We start from the raw sequence: 18,686 nt of genomic DNA, 5'->3' as shown, positions 1-18,686 counted from the left end.
TTGACATGACCCGCAAACGCAACATGAACCCAACATAAAATTTTAGTTTCGCTTTTGTCTGAGGGCTTTGTTTGTTAATGTTTTTTAAGAGTTTTTTTTTTTTTTAAAAAAAAATATATATATTATGATATAACATTAAAGTAAAAGTAATTTTAAGTAATTTTGTGTTTTTGATTATTTGTTGATGCATTTATTTTGAAAGAAAAAAAGAAAAAGAAAAAGAAAAGTAAAGCAAACAAAGCCGATGCTTTCATGGTTGGACCATGTGTAAAGACTAAAGACCCTTATTTTGAAATGTATAGCCTATAAGACCTGTGGCAGGGAAATGCACACTTGTTCTTCATCCAAACCAACTGCTAATATTTAATTAGTCTACGCGTGGCTCAGAATTAGCGCAAATCTTCGGACTAATTCTCAAGCCATACAAATTAATAGACGCTTAATGATATGAAGATTGGTGCACTAGGAAATTCCACTTGAAAGCCTCATTGACCATTTATAGAAGAGATTCAATTCTTTTTCTTTTTCTTTTTCTTTTTTTAATAAAAATTGTTGTACATTTCAAAGTCTACTTTATAGAAGCAAGAAAAAGGTTGAATGTTCAAATGGGTCATTTTCGTAGAGCATAAAAAACCAACAATATCTATGGATATCAACTGTTTACAGAATAACAATTTTGCCATTTGAACAGTCTCCCATGTTTTATAAACCACTAAAATAGCATACCAATTATTAAGGTTACTATACCATGAATGGGATAAACAAGCTTCTTCAATTGCCTTTCTACATTTATATATTTGACATTTCCATTCTTTTACATATTTGTTTTCATTGGATTTGAAAGTCTTCACATATCCTCTTGAACAACTTCTTCCTTCCATATCAAAAGATAGCTCTTGGGTTGCTTTGCCCAAGAAATCTCATTCCAATTTTAACTTTAAGGCAATGTTTGTTTGCGTTTTGTTTTCGGTAGTTCGTTTCCTCTCCTCAAGATAAATACATTAACGAGCAACTCCAAACATAAAATATTTCTAAAAATACACCCTCCCTTTTTTTTTTTTTTTTTTGACCTTTACGTCGCATTAGAGCACTTTATCAAACTACAATACATTAACACAAAGATTCTCTAGCATATTAATGCTAAAATTATATTTTTGGTATACAATGAAATTAATTAGAGTAGAAAAATTAACCATTTGAAGTAATGCTATAAACCATTTTTTTTTATCTTATAACTAACTCACAATATTGACTTGTTAGTTCAAACCAATTCTTGTTATTATTATTATTTTGACAAAGATTGATCAAATAGTTGATTGATATTGTTATGTCAATATTGTAGGATAATTATAAAACAAAAATGTAATTTTTAACATTATTCTTTTTGTTTGGAATGTTATTGACCCACTTGACCAATTGACCTATACCTATAGAGTCGAGATTCGTAATTTCGTATAAAGTAATGATTCATTTCAATTTTTTATTTTATTTTATATTTTTTTTCACTAAAAGATGATTAGAAAATGAATAAATTATATCATTTCTCTATTTTTTATTTTTTATTTTTATCTTCAAACCATTATTGTGATTTTAAAAGTCAATAAAGAAAGATAAAATGATATGAGATGAATCTTTCATCAAAAAAAGAAAAGAAAAGAAAAGAAAAGAAAGATAAAATGATGATACGTTGTTGCTTGTGACCCCATAGATGTACAGGTCATATCCGTAACTATCTGTTTCAACGGGGGGCAATAACGTAAAAGATCAAAATTGTTACCGTTGGAACCCGTTGCCCTCTATTTCCGTGACCAGCCAAATTCGAATGATCCAATTTAAAAAATTGAATACAAGAAACACAGGATTCGCAGGGAAGAAGCGAGAAAATTGACGAGAAACTCAGAGAAAATCCAAAAATTAAAGCAAGAAATATTTCATTCTTGAAATCACTCTGTGAGTTCTCCTTCTCAGTTCTTTTTCTCTCCGATCTGATTGAAACTCAAATAGTGTTTGAATGATTAGCCTGTTTGGTTGATGAGAAATGGTCAGGAAGTTGAGGAAATTAAATATTGACTTGTATGGTTTCATTTGAGGGTCCAATTTAACTGTTCTGCCCTGTTATCTTTGTTTTTTCCCCTTTTTTCTTGACAACCAACCAGAGGGTAAGTGTTTTGCGAAACCTCAAAAATGTGGGGTTTTGAAATGTAGAGGATCTTGAGGCTTATGAATGAAAATGAGGAGATTTATATTTTTTAAATTCTCAAATAGGCTTTCTTTTTGTGTTCTCATGATTAGGGCTTTTCTTTTGCCGAACATTTGGGTTCCATGCACTCAAAACGAAATTTGGAAAAACGAGAAATTAATCTTGCTTTGTTTGGCTGCGAAGAAGAGTAGGAGAAGAAAATATATGAAAAGCAAACCATATATTTAAGTCTTTGATTTGATTTGATTTTTTCTGAGGACCCTCCCATTCTAGCCAAGAGAATATAAGAGTTAACAATGTTCTCTTTTCTATTTCGTTCCGTTTTTCACCGTGTCCTGATAGAGGGTTCTTGATGAAGTAGTTGAGAGAACTTGCTTTTCTTTTTTGAGGAATATTTCTTTGAATTTTGTTTCGAAATTGAGGTTTGGTGAATTTACAAGATTCTGACTCAGAATAAACATTGTTGTTCTTTTGTGTACCTGAACTGCGCCTTTTATTTTACTTCCGAATATATTTTACTCAATAGAAAACAAAAAAAGAAAGTCCAGGTATTGTTTTTTCTGGTCTTGCACATTGTTTAGCATTTATTATCTCCGTTTGAGCACTTGTCCATTATATTAATTTTGTTCTTATGTGACCAATATCTGGCATTGAATTAGGAATGTTAGAGAAAAATGTCATTGAATTCTAGCCTCTATTTCTCTATCATTTTGTACAAATATAGGGAAGCATTTGGTGATATAATAGTTACTACAATTTCAGAAAAATTAGTTTTTATTATATAGCACTTGTTCTACCTTAAAGAAAGTCTAAAGGTGAATTTCTGTTCTCTTAAAAAGCCAAGCAAGTGAATCTTTCCATTGACCACAAAAATCAAGAATGGCGATGCAAGCTGGTCGTCTGATTCATGATCAGAACTTTAATGTTCACTGCAATGGTACGCTAACTATGCTTTCTGTGCAATGTTTAAATTACTCATTGCTCTCCACTAATCACTAGGGCTGTTTTAGTCTAACCTTGTGATATCTATGGCAGGTGCTTCTGTTGGGGGAAAGACAAATGTCCAGAAAGCAGAGAGGAAAGGAGGGCTTGGTGCAAGGAAACCGCTTAGTGATTTATCGAACTCAGAGAAGCATGTTCTAAATCAGGCACCGAAAAAGCAAGCTTCAAAGAAAGTCACTTTTATTGATGAACATTCTGGTGCCTCTAAAATGAGAAATGATACAAACAAAAAGACAAGCATCTCTAGAGCCTCAGCGAAGTTGCAGACGGGTAGCAGGAAAGCGCTTTCTGACATTTCAAACTCTGGCAAGGCACATCTGAATGGGGAGGCAACAAACAAGAATCTTAACCTGAAGCTCGGTGTTGTGGCAGAGGAAGCACTTCATCATGTCAGTGCTATTGCTGAAGAACGATTTCTGCACAATCACCAAGAGTGTATTAAAGCACAGACCAAGTCTATGGACTTGGATGAATTTTTGAAGACAGTTGGACTAGACAATGGTAATATCAAATTTGCACACATATACACATGCATCTATTATTATGTTGTTGTTGTTGTTTTGCATAGACATTTAATTATTTTATGTTTTAGATCTTTCCAAATGCTTGGCAACTCCACGTGCACCATCAATGCCAAGAAAGTTAAAGGTCAGTTTGCATTATCTCTGTTTATGAAAAATTTCTGTCTTTTTTGTGTGTTTTAAGATTCTTTAACAAAAATACTCCCCCTCTGTATATATTCATGTTCAGCCTGAAAACTCCCTGAAGAAGTACCACCTTGAATTGGAAGAGATGGCTGAGCAGCTGATTGAAGATGGAGGAGGATCTTCTTGGAAGCATGGCCTGTTGTCAAGCAAGCCTGCCGCCTCTCCACTACCTCCTTGCATGACCCCAAAATCACCCCGTTATTCCACACTCTGGAAAGACTACGACTTGATCAACTTTAAGTTGATGGAGACTCCAGAATTGCCAAGGCATTAAACTGATTTCCCTTGTTTAGAATGGCTGTTATGTGGCAAGAATATGTTGTTTAGGATTGTAATGGAGACTCTTTTCTTACCTGCTTGTTAATGCTAGAATGTTGCCTTGTGCAGAACTTCACTGTTTTTTAGTGTGTAAAAACCAAGAACGGATATTTTCTTAGAACTTGGCTCTTTATTCTCCTTTTCTTCCCTCATCTTTGTATCTTCTATTGATTGGATGAACGATTGTAACGAAGCAAGCATAGTTGTTGGGTTTTGGTGACTTTAAACGTTCATTAGTTTTTTTTTTGACAAATTATAATTCCGCCTAATTTCATAAATTATAATTTTTTATTTATTTTTGACATGTTCACACAAGGGAAGGGGGATGTGGGATTTGAACTAGTGATTTTCGCTTATGGGACGTAGTTCACAGTCGATTGATCTACCATTTGGGGATCACAAAAACGTTCATTAGTTTTTTTTTTGACAAATTATAATTCCGCCTAATTTCATAAATTATAATTTTTTATTTATTTTTGACATGTTCACACAAGGGAAGGAGGATGTGGGGTTTGAACTAGTGATTTTCGCTTATGGGACGTAGTTCACAGTCGATTGATCTACCATTTGGGGATCACAAATTATAATTATAAGAGTATAGGACACATGATGAAAGTTTGGATAAGGGCTCGCTTTATAAGGTGTGGTTTACAACCGATTGAGCTATCATTTGGAGACTACAAATTATAATTATAAGAGTATAAGACACATGATGAAAGTTGAGATCAAGGGCTGAGAATTATTTATTTACAGCTTGAAACCTGGGCTTGGAATTTGGGCTTTCCAGGTTAACAGAAATGGGCCTGATTTCTGTAACGAAGATAGAAAATGGACCTTTTAAAAGTCGAATTCAAAGTCCACCTTCTTTCTAGAAGGCCCAAACAAGCCAACTCCTGAACCCCTACAGCCCGGCTTGCCATCATCTCCTCCTGCGGTACACAGCCACCACACTGTGACCCACTCTAGTCTCAAAAACCTCATCTTCCTCTCTCTTCGCTCGTAGAGACCTTGCAAAGTTACGCTAGCTTACAAAGCCCCATAAGAGCGAGCGAACCCTGGAAAATGGTGGTGTGTCTGAGACTCCCTTCTCTCACGTCGTCTCTATTCTCTTCCGCCACCGCCAACTCTCTCAGGCGCTCTCCGGCGTTTCTCCGGCGGCGAAGCATTCGCCAGCTCCCGCCATCGACGTTAGCCGCCGCCAGGTTCTCGGCGCAGGGCACCGCGGCGACGGAGGAGCGGGCGGATGAGAAGTCGAAGAGCGGAGCGAACGGCCAGGAGCGAGTGATAACGCCTCGGTCGCAGGACTTCAACGCTTGGTACCTGGATATCATTGCCAACGCTGAGCTCGCCGACTACGGTCCCGTCCGCGGCACCATGGTTATTCGCCCCTACGGCTACGCCATTTGGGAGGCCATTCAGGTACCTTTGCATTTGCCCAAAACAAAAGTTTTTGAGTTTTCAAGTGCTTCGATTGCTTTTGAAAGTGCGCTTTTGATTGCTGTTTGCAGGAGTACCTGAACGTTAAGTTCAAGGAGACCGGTCACAGTAACATGTATTTCCCTCAGGTGTGTGGCTCTGAAGAATGATCACTTGCCATACTTTACTCGCTTCTTCGTATGTGATTGATTGTTAGATTCGTTTCCAACCGCTTGTTGCTTACTTTGAAATTTGCGAGCAAATGAGAGAAAGTGACGTTCTTGAAGTGGATTATATTCCCTTTTTTTTCCTGATCAATACAAAGGAACGGGGAAATTACAATGGGGGTCTTTTCCACTCTCGGAACATATTCACTTTCATAATAAGCGCATCAAATTTCAAGAACCTGACTTTGTTAATCGAGTTAACCATTTGATTGCTGCTAGATTATGCCATGCCTGTCTGTATTCAGCATAAGATGTGAATTTACTCCAATTTGATCAGGGGTGTGGAGTTTGAATAGATTCAACTAAGCTGGATTACTTGGTGAATTGTATGACGCATGAATTGCACTGGAATCTGATAAAATAGATACAAGGGAAACTTTCTTTCTGTTGACATGGAAATGAGCTATCAATGTTCCGTGCTTCCTAATAAAATAGCTATCTTAATGAAGGATACAGTTTGTGGGGATGAAATGACCCCAATGAAATTCCCCTTCAGTAAATCTGTTGGTTGATTGAGGTTGTACTGTTGGAAGTGGTATTATACCATAACTTGTTGGCGCCTCATACTTATAGACGCATTTTGCTACTGCATGCAAACAGAAACTTTACACTGAGAAAGGGGCTTCCTAATAAAATTGCTATCTTAATGAAGGATACAATTTGTGGGGATGAAATGACCCCAATGAAATTCCCCTTTAGTAAATCTGTTGGTTGATTGAGGTTGTACTGTTGGAACTGGTATTATACCATAACTTGTTGGCGCCTCATACTTATAGACGCATTTTGCTACTGCATGCAAACAGAAACTTTGCACTGAGAAAGGGGCTACCTCTGATCTGATTGATCATTTTGAAAATTTGAGTGCCTTTTAATGAACCCAGTGAATTTACACTGAGAAAGGGGCTACCTCTATATAAAGCCTTGGTAACTTTATTGTATGCTCTGGACCTCAATTTGGAACTAGCTCACGTGATTGATACTTGTATCTTGATCCTTGTTGCAGTTTATACCATACTCATTTATAGAGAAAGAAGCCAGCCATGTTGAGGGTTTTAGTCCAGAATTAGCTCTTGTGACTATCGGGGGAGGAAAGGAACTAGAAGAAAAACTTGTGGTATGTACACCTCTTCAGCCACTTGGTGATTGCATTTCTGTCGTAGTATCATCATTCAGGACACATAAACCTCTTTACCATGCTTATACTATTATAAATGAAGTGAAGCATGTGATTTTTTAAGTCCTTGAAAAACTATAACCTAAGGTTTAGCTTTGATTGTTGCACTCCCTGAGGCTCTGGCAGGTTCGACCTACAAGTGAAACCATAGTAAATCACATGTTCACTCAATGGATTCATAGCTACCGTGATCTTCCTCTCATGGTTAACCAGGTACAACTATGTTCATATGATTCGAAGTGCCTCCAGCTATTCGTGGGCGTTTACATAATAATGTTTCTTCTTTGGTACAATTGATTTGGTTTAGTGGGCGAATGTCACAAGATGGGAGATGCGAACAAAACCATTTGTGAGGACTCTTGAATTTCTCTGGCAGGAGGGGCATACTGCTCATGCCACTCCAGAAGAGGCAGAAAATGAGGTTTTCATCTTATTTACCTATAGACTACATAATTATGTCTTTGATAGTTTTATCAAAGAATTGTTTTCATTTAAGTAATTGGGGCTTCTGAACTGCAGGCTATACAGATGATTAACGTCTATACAAAATTTGCTTATGAGCAAGCTGCAATACCTGTTATTGCAGGTCGAAAATCTAGAGTTGAAACATTTGCTGGTGCTTCAAGGACCTATACAATTGAAGCCATGATGGGTGATCGCAAGGCATTACAGGCTGGAACCAGCCATAATCTCGGGCAGAACTTCTCTCGTGCTTTTGGAACCCAGGTGCCTGACATGCTATTGCAATTCTTAGTTTATTGGAATTTTCGACATGTCTGAGTTTGTATGATTTCTGTTTCCAATTTCCCTATCAACATATTTTGAGCCTGAGTGTGCTTGCGTGCGTTTTACTTAGTAAGGCATATGTGTTAAGGTAACTTCAGAAATTAGTGAACACATAAATGTTGCAGATTACAATGAGTTTATTTGGGTTCTCTATTAAGTTAGAATCTTTCATTATTTTAGTGCATTTAAAAGAATCAATGCTTGCGTTTTGAAGACGTTTTTTCAATATTATTTTGGCTTCTCTTGTTGCTTTTGTTATTTTGATTGAGTTGCAATGCCACTTAACATATTGATGAATTCCGTTGTGACTGTATGCATGTTGGACTATATGGGCATGTATGGTACTTATGTACTTCTTAAGATTTACTCTCGTCATGTACTTTTTAAGAATTAACTTATATTATCATTTGTTTGGATTTTTCAATCAACGACGATCTTTCTTGATCTCCGTGGAGATGGTACTTATCAAAATATTTGCTTATATAGTTCACAGATGAAAACGGACAAAGGCTACATGTATGGCAAACATCATGGGCAGTTAGTACCCGTTTTGTTGGTGGTATTATCATGACCCATGGAGATGATGCAGGGTTAATGCTTCCTCCAAGGCTTGCACCTATACAGGTACATTTGAATACCTTCTAGTTGTTTCTTAATCATATATCTTCTGCCTAATGTTGTTGGCATTGGTTGAGATGAATTTCAAATTTTAAGATTTCCTTAATCTTAAGCTAATCGAGGGAATGAAGCAGAATCATTCTTATGATATAAGCCTGGAAGTTTCTTTGTTTGGTAAAAGAGCCTATAAATTATTACGAAGAGACTTCATCACATGCCATAGTCTGATAGAGAATCCATCTTAATCATTCTAGTCCAATTTATGAGGCGTCTAATTTGGATTCATTGTTGCAGAAAGAAATGGATCTATCATCTTACTTGAGAACCATTTTTACTCCTAGAATATTATTATTACAGAATGTAGTTCATTTTACTTTTCTCTCGATCAGGTATGTAATTTGCGGTCTTGTAAGTTTATCTTTCATGAATGCATTGATGCCTAATGCATTGATGCCTAATTCAAGACAGCAATGATTAGTTGTACGGAGGGACTTGTTTTTCTTGATTGAAGTTTGAGTTGGTTGTGAATTCGGTTGGAAAATACAATTAAAGCTAAGTGGAACATAAGCTTTACTAAAGCCCTCTTGCTTCTATTGCAGCTCTCTTGAAGCTTTTTGGTGGTTCTATTTAGTAGAACGTAAGCTTTATTAGAGTGGCTCATGATTGGGGGTGAATGTTTTTGCCTTGTTTTTCAGGGTGTTGTATTTAGCTAGAGTTAGACGGGAAGTTGAAGACAAGTTGTGGTAGGTCCTTACCTTTTGAATTACCTCAGGAAGCAACACATCATTGTGGTCGATGGGTGTTACTTGTGTAAAAGGAATGGAAAGTCTGTGGACCATTTTCTTCTCCTTCGTGAGGTTGTTTTGCCATGTGCAATGTTTTCTTCAGTTGATTTGGGCTGTCTTGGGTTATGCTTAGATGAGTAGTCGGCTTGTATACTTGTTGGTGGACTGTTGGCAGCACTCAGAGTGTTGCTATGTGGTCCTTTGTGCATTTTGTGGTGTTTATGGAGGAAAAGGAATAACATAAGTTTTGAGGACCTTGAGAGGACATTGGAGGAGACTTAAGTCTTTATTTTTCAATACTCTGTATCTTTGGACATATGTTTCTCCTTTTTGGTGATTAATTATCATGATTTTCTTGTTATTTTTGCTGATACTAGCTAGATGTTTTTTCTTGTATACTTTCTATGTACCTGGGGTGCCTTATGTATTTAATGATATTTTGATTACTTATCAAAAGATATACTTTAATATTTAGTTGGGACCTGGGAGGAGTCCCACACAGGAATACCTTAAAAGTCTATGTAGACCCATTCCTAGCAGAGTTATGGTTCAATTAATTCAATTCCAAAATAGCTACCTCATCTACTGGGGCCTGACATCTCATAAATAGCACCAGCCATTTTATGCGCAACGATGATAATGAAAGAAAGCTATATTTCTCTCTAGACAGTTTATTTTATTTTCCATTCCTAGATGTCGTAATCGATCTATTTTGCCATAATTATTATTTCATTTTATTAACATCAATGTATACATAATTCCATGTGTAGTCGCTGTCTGCGATCCTGAGAATAATCACTTGATAATATACATGCACATGAAAAAGCTAATTAGCTGTGACGTACAGGTGTGGGTGCAAATTCCTTATAGATTCACCCCACTTTCTGAGCTCAGTAGTTTGATTTTTTTTTTTGTCAACTTCATTTGATCATTTGGTTTTGATTGTTGATGTTCTAGTTTCTCATAAGATCGGGTGCCTAGTCGAACCTACATTTGCTATTTTTTCTCTCCTAATTCTTGCTCTGATATTTACTTCTTAAAATGTGGATTACATGCTTCCAGGTGGTAATTATACCAATTTGGAAGAAGGATGATGACAAAACTGGAGTTCTAAATGCCGCATCATCTGTAAAGGATCTTCTGCAAACTGCAGGGTTTAAAGTTAAACTTGATGACTCGGACCAAAGAACCCCAGGATGGAAATTCAATTTCTGGGAGATGAAGGTTTGTCCTTTTTCTAGGATATCAAATATAAATTTCAACTCTTTGGGTTCTGGCTTGCTGCTTCTGCCTAATTATTATTGTATGGAATTATGAATTTATCCTAGTAAATTTTTGGCATAAGTTGAAGAAACCATATTCTCATTATCTATGCCCTCTGTGGAAATTTGATTGAATGGGTATCTTGATGCCTCTTATAAATTTCAAGAGACTTGAACATAATTTTTTAGGCCAGCATTATATCCAATTGTGATAAGATCCAAATGTAACCTAATCTTGCTCTTGTACTGGGTCTTCATTGTAGCTTTTAGGTGCTTATATACCTACTTGGACATTCATTATAGCTGGTGCTGACCGTTGCTATCTACCATTTTCTTTTTAATGAAGAAAAATGATTAACTGAAGATGTATTACTATTAATTACCCTAATAACAATTTTATTTTATAGGGAGTCCCTCTAAGGATTGAGATTGGTCCTCGTGATGTTTCCAGTGGAAGTGTGGTTATATCTAGGAGAGATATTCCCGGAAAGCAGGGGAAAGTGTTTGGAATCTCTATGGAACCTTCAATTTTAGCAGCTTATGTAAAAGACAAATTGGGCGAGATCCAGGCATCTCTTTTGGGACAAGCAACTTTATTTCGGGACAGGTGCATACTTTTGATCTAATATTTATTACTTTGTATGCTGAAGTTAACTTCTTTGTCAAATATATAAAATGGGTGAGGTCTGTTCTTCATTGTGGTCATCCATATGAATTTGCCTTTTGGAATTAAAATGTGATGAACTAACAATGGCATATCATGTGCAAGGGACGAAGATTATTGACTGCAGATGTATCTGTGTAGACACACATGCAAGTGTGCGGGCACATGCACACACTTATCTATGTTTTTTTTGAGCAGTCTGAATACCACTATGTTCACAGAATAGGATACTCTCATTTATGTAAACTTTTAAGTTATAACTATCATCACCTAGCTTCCTATTATACGAAACTCTTATGCAGGGGTATTATTTCTGTACTTATTGACCAATAGCTTGGATCTCGCACTTTCCTTGACATTATCTGACTGAGTTGTTTCGTTGTTTTTAAATGTGATTGATGCACATATGCAGTATGCACACATTTGCAGACACACACAGACGCAAACTGACGATGACTTTTTTTTTATTTTTTATTTTTAAAAAAATGTGCAGTAATATTGTAGATGTAAGCTCGTATGATGAACTCAAAGTCGCAATTTCCCAGGGCAAATGGGCAAGGGGTCCTTGGTCAGCTAGGTATTTTTTTCGTTTTGTATCTTTTGAGGACTTGTATATCAAGTATGTTGTAACATACAACTGAGACACATAAAATTGCAAATATAATGTCATGCTATAATTAATGGTACAGTGATGAAGACGAGTTAAAAGTGAAAGAAGAGACGGGGGCAACCATTAGGTGTTTTCCCTTTGAGCAGCCTCAAGGGATTAAAACATGCTTGATGACTGGCAATCCTGCGGAGGAAGTAGCCATTTTTGCAAAATCTTATTAAGACTCCAGGCATGCTTCCCTTGAAGGTAATCATATTGTTTATGATATGGCAGCTGGTTGTCGGTCAATCTTGTTAAGAGCTCTTGTTCCAAACTATAATTAGGACTAAATTGTCCAAATTGGTGTAAATTATTGACTGTTCTTCAACTTTTCTATTGGTCTTGATTCTACATAAAGATGGATGCGGTTGCATTTAGATGCAGGAAGTATATTGATATGCGTTATATCTAACCTGATAGAAGTTTTGGAGTTATCTGAGATATTGGATTCTTTTGGTGCACTAAATGTTTGATAATTTGCTCCTTTATTTTGATTGAGTATATTGTTTTATTGGGTTGATGTGGGCAGTGTTTATGTGCTCATTGATTAGCATTGTTCATTTTGAATACATTTGATGTATCTTTAGAATTTGATGCGCTATTGTTTAGTTGTTTGGGTATTTCTGGAATCAGCTCTGAAATGCTCAATTGTTCATGGCTGACACACGTGGTTCCTTATCTTTGCATATCTTCTGCATTTCGCCTTGTGCTGTCCGTCCTATGCACACCCCTTCCAATATGTTCCTAGATTTTAATGAAATATCAGGATTCAATTTCAGGAGGTGAAGTGGGGGTGTCGAAAATGACATATTATTTATTTTGTTAAAAGGGCCCAAGAATATTAGGAAAAGGGCCCAGGGGCTCAAAAAGAAAAAGACTTTAACTTTAAGAGGGAGCCTGTTGCTATCAGGGACCCCAAACAAAGCAATTACACGCCTTTGTCGGCTCGCCGACGCGAAAAGGGAGTTTGTGAGGGGGAGCAAGAGTAGGTGGTGGGCCACCTCTCCAGTAATTAAGCCGTTGATGAGTGTTTGGGTGCATAATAGAGACACTGACGTGGAAGGCTGAGATGCAATTTGGCAATTTGGTTGACAAAAGGTTTTGGAATCTTTTGACTTTTGGGGTTTTGTGGGGCCGCCTTTGGTGAGGGCGGGGTTCCTTCCGTGGAATAATGGGTAATGTGGCGGGGAGTCGGGAAACTTCATTTTTTGTTTTTTATTTGTTTTTCCCCCACCACCACCCTACCCTGTTGCTATTGGAGTTGATGACAGGCTGTAAGCCTCTAAAGTTGAAAACTTGGAAAATAAGAAACGGCTGTTCATTGGGATTGACTCTTATTTTATTTGATGATCATCCGATTCATCCCCAAGTTGTACATTATTTTTTTCGACTGCATTTCTATTTAAACGAAAACCCTTGGCTACGAATTTAAGTGGCTTTTCATGTGAATTACATAAAAGTCACTTGAAACATAATATGATCAACGTCATTTCATGAGAGAATCTTTGTCCCACTTAAACTTAAAATACGTGATAAATAAGTTTGACATTATTTATTTGCAAATGAAATTATTAGTTTCATTTGTTAATTTTTTTTTTCTCGTTCTCTTTTTTTTTGGTTAAAGCAAAGATTAAACATTATTTAAAACATAAAACACTAAAAAAAAAAAAACAATTTTTTACCATTACGAAACATCAAAACACCTTTTTTAGACTAAAGAAAAAACACCTTATTGACAAACATATATAATTTCTGAGAATAAGGGAAAGAATGAGATGCCCCAAAATCAAAATAGCTCAGAAAAAAAAGGGATGCTAAAAAATAGAAATATGAAATAGCAAAAGACCACACCATGAAAACCTTTTTTTTTTCTTTTCTTTTTGTTGTTGTTTTTTAATTTTTATAAAAAAAAAAAGAAAGAAAAGAAAATTGTTTTAAACTCGCACTCTAGCAACTTTTAACTTTTTTCTTTTTTTTGTTTAGAATTTACGGAGTTTTAGCATTTATTTTAGTGGCCCTATCTTTTTTGAATATTTAAAACTAATGAATTGGGATCAGTATTTGTAATTTGACCATTGACTTTGAAATCGCTGCACAAGCCGAAATTTCGGCTGTCACTTTGGTAACCTTCCTCTTGGCTCGTGGTTTAAATACAAAAATATTATAGTCTTCCAAAATCATTCAAATACCCGGTAATTTACTAATCTCCATCCCATTTCTAAGACACACAACGGTGCCTCTTCCTGAGCCCTCCGGCTGCTCGGCTCTCGCTCTATCGCTCTCTCGAGCTTTTTTTTTGTGCTGTGCGCACCGGTACGAAGCTTTCCAACCGCTATTTTCTTGTTTAGCGTTTAGCAATGAGGATCTCTGATTTCGGGGATGCTCTTCCATTCTTGAGCTGATCATGTGTAGAATTCCCCTCTTCAAAGCTCCTTCATATATTGCTCTTGAGCTGAAAACAACAATTTTGTTGATGGGGTCCGATTACCTATTTCTTATGAATCGAACCCTTTTTGTATTGTATTCTGTGTTATAGTACTGCGTTTGTTGCTCATCTGTGTATATGAACCATTTTGCAGGTGAGGTGGTTTGTCAAGTGGAAGGGAACCCAAATCAACAGTAAGTTTCTATCATTTGTTTTCACAAGGCTCATATTTGGACAATTTGAAAAAAACAAAACAAAAAACCATGAGATCTTGATGATTATTGTATAAATTGCATATTACTGACAAAAATTAGTAATTGGAGGCGACTAGAAACCAGTTCAGCTCCATATAGAGACTGATTTCGGTATATAATCAAGTCGTCGTCATCAGGCATGTTAACTTTGAGGTACTGGTGTCTATGAATATAATTGGGCATTTTTTTCTTCTTTTCTTCTTTTGACAGATTAGAGTTCTGCAGCTGCAACAGGAGTTTTGCAGTTTCTAGTAGATATTTTGTGGTGGGCAGACCATCTGTATCTGCAAGCATGATGAGCACAGTTGGCCTAGAACTTGCTAATTTTTTGAATGCTGATTTGTCTTGGAAGAGGGTCTCAAAAGGGTCTAGGAGTGCACCAAGGCGTCCCAGGAAACCAGTTCTGGAGATAGCGGATAAGACGACCAGAAGGGCAGATGACACAACTGTCTCCGAGTCTGAAAAGGTTGATATTGCAAATTTATTTATACATCGTTTCTTTGGTATTTGAATGCTTATTTGTAGAAGTGCTGTCATTCATTATCATTATTTCTAAACTTCTAGTTTTCTGTGAGGCAGGTTGGTGTTGCTGTTCTTGGACGGCGATTCAGAGAGAATATAGAGCATGTACCAATTAAGAAGAGGAGATTTCCGTTTCGATCTCCACCACCACCACCAGCTCGGTTGTCGTCTCCTCATCTTGACATATCTGAAACACTTATGGCAACTGATGTGAATGGTGGTGTTGGAGTTGGTAGTGGAAAAATTTCAGAGGTGATAAGTGAAAAGCTTGGTCACACTGAGGACTTCTCGGGCATTGAGATGCTTGCAGCTATTGCCTGCAACAACCGCATGGTGGATGATACTGATCATGCTGGGGGGAATCTGGTTGTGGAAAAATCAACTCAGGATAGAACTGAAACATCAACTTCTGCAATAGCTCTGGCAGAAACTACTGCATCCTTGGAAACAGTCAATATTTCCTCACATGAAGATGGAATGGATGGCTTGTCTTTACAGGACAATACGGTGGAAAATCTTCCTAGTGACAATGATGGCAAAACAACTGAAAATTTTGTTTCTTCGCGAGACGAACGGTTACACTGGGACCTTAATGTTTCAATGGATGCTTGGGAGAAACCTTATGATGTTCATCCTCAAAAAAATGTTGTAGAAAATATATCTGATAGTAAGCAGAGTGAGAAGCTACAGGTTTTCGAAGGTTGTGAGTTACAGAGGGAAACTATGGATATTAAACATGACATTGAAGGTGCAGTGCAGTCTACTGTGGGTGGAGTTGTCTCATCTGATGATCATGGTGATATTAATATACCTGTAGACTTGAGAGTCTTTTCCCTTGGATCAGACAGATCAAATGGAGAGGAACATGAATTGCAAGCGTGCTCTGGCCTTGACAGAATCCATGATAAATGTGTTACAACTACAACTTGTAATGCTTTAGAATCTTCAACCTATGATGTTGCCATCACAAAAGCTCCCACTGAGGTTGTCAACATGGATGTAAACGTTGATCCATTCCATGGATCAGATGATACCATCACATACACAGGGGCGTCTGAGAAGAATGGTAATATATCTCTTGACAGTGTTATTGCCAAGGAATCTGATGTTGCTTTAACTTATGCACCGGTTTCAGAGAGGACTACTTACAAGATTGACGGTGCTATTCAAAAAGGAGATGGCACGGATACTGGCACAGCATCTGGTTTGCATGATGATGAGAATACTCCTGAAGAGATGACAAGTGTCGACATTTGTCTCCCATTAGAACCAGTTCCCCTTGAAATCAAGCCTGTTATTAGAGCAGCAGAAGTGGATGCTCACTATTCTGAATCCCACTGCAAAGATATTCATGTATCAGGCCAATCTGTGGTGACTAAGGATGCAAAGGGTCAAGCTGATATTGCTTCTGTGCCTCATAATGCAGGAGTTAATTCTTCATTGCATGTTGGGTCCGAGTATGAGGATGGGGAGTTAAGGGAGTTGAATGTACATTGCTGCAAGGAAAATGAGGGCGCTTATGGGGAACTGGAATTTGTGAACAATTACTCCCATAACATGGATACATCAGATGTTGATGATGTGGATTACCTGACGTATGAAAAAGTGCAAGTTGGCATTGGATGCAGGGAAGAAAGATCTTTTGTGCGGAATACTGAGAAGAATGTAGAAGTTCAGCAGGGATCAAGTCTAGGATCTGATACTCTTATTGAAAGAACAGGACATTTTGCCACAGCGGATGCCGTAAAAGAGCCTTTAGTGAGGTCTGAGACAAAATCTGGAGTTGATAACTCACCATTGGGTCATAAAATATCTGACAAATTGACTGTGGGAGTAACTGAGGGCAGCACGATGAGGAAAATTCCTGATGACTGCATGGATGGGCTTAATGAAAAAAATTGTCCTCTAGAACTAGTTGAACCAAAGATATCCGAGAAGGATTCTGAATTTGTGCAGAGGAGCAGGTAAATTTGATGCTTCCCTTAACTTATTTCTAGAATGCACTTTTGACCTTTCTATTTGCTTATCTCACAATTTTTATGATGTTTCAGATCTGATAATTTTGATTCATGTACTCGAGCTGAAATGGATGATACTACTGACCATTCCATTGGAAGGGACAAATCTGCTTTGCATGTGAAAGTCCCAACAGTTGGTCGGTTAATTAGTCCTTCAACTGGCTATTGGGATTCAAAAGACTGTGAATCGCCTACATATTTTGATTCATATGGCTCTGGACGCCCGAGACCAAAAAGTGCTGTTGAGAGCTGTGGTTATGTGATGACTTCAGACTGTACAATGTCAGGAGCGGTATGGGTTGCGAGAGTTGATAACCGGGTCTATCGGCCCTCACCTAGAAGGAGATCGCCATCTGATAGGGCAGATGCTTATGGTATTCGTAGAGGAATGGCACCTGTAAGAGAAATAAGTTCTGATAGAAAGTTTCAGAGATATCCAGTAGGGGGGGTTAGTCGAGGCCCAAGGGAGGAGTACCACAGGCCTGTGCTGGATGGCTCCAGAGACTATTCTTATCGTGTGCCTTATCATATGGCAAAGGGAGAACATAGCATTTCATCCCCTAGTAAAGGGCGACCTCTTCATTATACTCAACCCTACAGGAAATCTCGGTCTAGATCCAGAAGTCGCTCTCCTGTTGAATGGTTGTTGCCAAGGGAACGAAGTGAAGGTTCAAGGCATCATAGAAGCCAATCTCCAGATCATAGATTTGAGGCTGGAATGGAAAGGGTGAGATTGCCCCTTCAGAAGCCCATTTTTTCAGCAGACAATGAAGCAGGGTTCATGTCCCCTCCAAGACGTCGCTTCTCCCCACAGCGTAATTCCAGATGGTTCGGTGATCAAATTGAGTCTGTAGATCATTTCAAGGGCAGGAGATTTTCTGTGAGGACTTTCCAACAAAGCCAAAGGTTTGATCCCGTGCATTCCCCTCAAGGATTGGATTCAGATGATTACTTTGAACCCATGATACGTCCTGGAAGATTTGTTGATATGGATAGCACAGGTAGAGGATGTAGTGATAATGATAGAAGGAAACATGGTGGTAGATACGAAATAATACATCCAGTGAGGCGTTATGGTAAGAATGGTGTCGTTCGGCGTTTTCGGTATGGTGCAGAAGATTGTCTTGTGTCACAAAACTCTCACAATTATGATGACTATGATAGGGGTATTGATAGAAGGCTTAGGGATGTACCTAGGAGAGTCAATGAAGATAAAGGTCATTTACGATACAATCATGGTGGGCTATTTGATTCCAGCTCGAACTCATTTAGAACACAAGATGCCTAACTCAAGAAAGAGAGAACATTTGAGACTTTGAATTGGTATGCCTTTCTTCCCGCTTGGATAAATTGGCAGTTAGATAAGAGATTGTTTAACAAATTAACATGTTAAACATTTTCTTCTTTTTCCTTGGTGGAAACCATCTCATTTCCGCCGATTTTCTTGCTAACGGCCTTGTGGAAATGACCATTCTGATTCCCTTTGCAAGATTTTGTAGTAGGCCTGATGTTACCTTCAACTTATTATGACATGTTCCTTTTTTTCTCCTTTTGGGGTATTTTCCTTCTGCCGAACACTGGCTATTGTAACCCGTTTGAGCCCATAAAGATATATATGATTAGTGAAAATAATTTCGTGCCTGAATTCAAGGTTTTTAA

General features: G+C 37.6%; 3 protein-coding genes across 5 annotated transcripts; all 3 read left to right on the top strand.

The window, feature by feature from the left end:
* The first annotated feature begins 1,830 nt into the window (after positions 1-1,830).
* On the top strand, positions 1,831-4,459 carry LOC132167133 (uncharacterized). Of its 2 annotated transcripts, none has more exons than XM_059578034.2 (5): positions 1,831-1,950; positions 3,040-3,137; positions 3,236-3,703; positions 3,795-3,850; positions 3,953-4,459. In XM_059578034.2, the coding sequence occupies exons 2-5, from the start codon at positions 3,080-3,082 to the stop codon at positions 4,181-4,183; spliced, it is 813 nt and encodes a 270-aa protein (XP_059434017.2). In that variant the 5' UTR covers positions 1,831-1,950; positions 3,040-3,079; the 3' UTR covers positions 4,184-4,459. The 2 variants fall into 2 exon arrangements, with proteins under 2 accessions (XP_059434017.2, XP_059434018.2); XM_059578035.2 differs by having other exon boundaries at positions 3,036-3,137.
* Positions 4,460-5,158: 699 nt separating this feature from the next.
* On the top strand, positions 5,159-12,274 carry OVA6 (Class II aaRS and biotin synthetases superfamily protein). The gene is made up of 11 exons (XM_059578487.2): positions 5,159-5,646; positions 5,736-5,792; positions 6,874-6,984; positions 7,171-7,257; positions 7,352-7,465; positions 7,564-7,770; positions 8,317-8,454; positions 10,296-10,457; positions 10,903-11,102; positions 11,653-11,736; positions 11,849-12,274. Exons 1-11 carry the CDS (start codon positions 5,290-5,292, stop codon positions 11,988-11,990), a joined length of 1,659 nt encoding a protein of 552 aa, XP_059434470.2. The 5' UTR covers positions 5,159-5,289; the 3' UTR covers positions 11,991-12,274.
* A 1,708-nt stretch (positions 12,275-13,982) lies between these two features.
* Positions 13,983-18,686, top strand: LOC132180933 (dentin sialophosphoprotein-like protein). 2 transcript variants are annotated; one of them, XM_059593946.2, is made up of 5 exons: positions 13,983-14,121; positions 14,388-14,427; positions 14,698-14,953; positions 15,067-16,973; positions 17,061-18,686. In XM_059593946.2, the coding sequence occupies exons 3-5, from the start codon at positions 14,780-14,782 to the stop codon at positions 18,313-18,315; spliced, it is 3,336 nt and encodes a 1,111-aa protein (XP_059449929.2). In that variant the 5' UTR covers positions 13,983-14,121; positions 14,388-14,427; positions 14,698-14,779; the 3' UTR covers positions 18,316-18,686. The 2 variants fall into 2 exon arrangements, with proteins under 2 accessions (XP_059449929.2, XP_059449919.2); XM_059593936.2 differs by lacking the exons at positions 13,983-14,121; positions 14,388-14,427 and adding an exon at positions 14,449-14,640 and having other exon boundaries at positions 14,713-14,953.

The sequence above is a fragment of the Corylus avellana genome, chromosome 2 (genome assembly GCF_965113065.1).
Source record: "Corylus avellana chromosome 2, dhCorAvel1.hap1.2, whole genome shotgun sequence".
In the NCBI taxonomy this organism is placed as follows: domain Eukaryota; kingdom Viridiplantae; phylum Streptophyta; class Magnoliopsida; order Fagales; family Betulaceae; genus Corylus; species Corylus avellana.
This window is presented reverse-complemented; position numbering and strand designations above follow the sequence as displayed.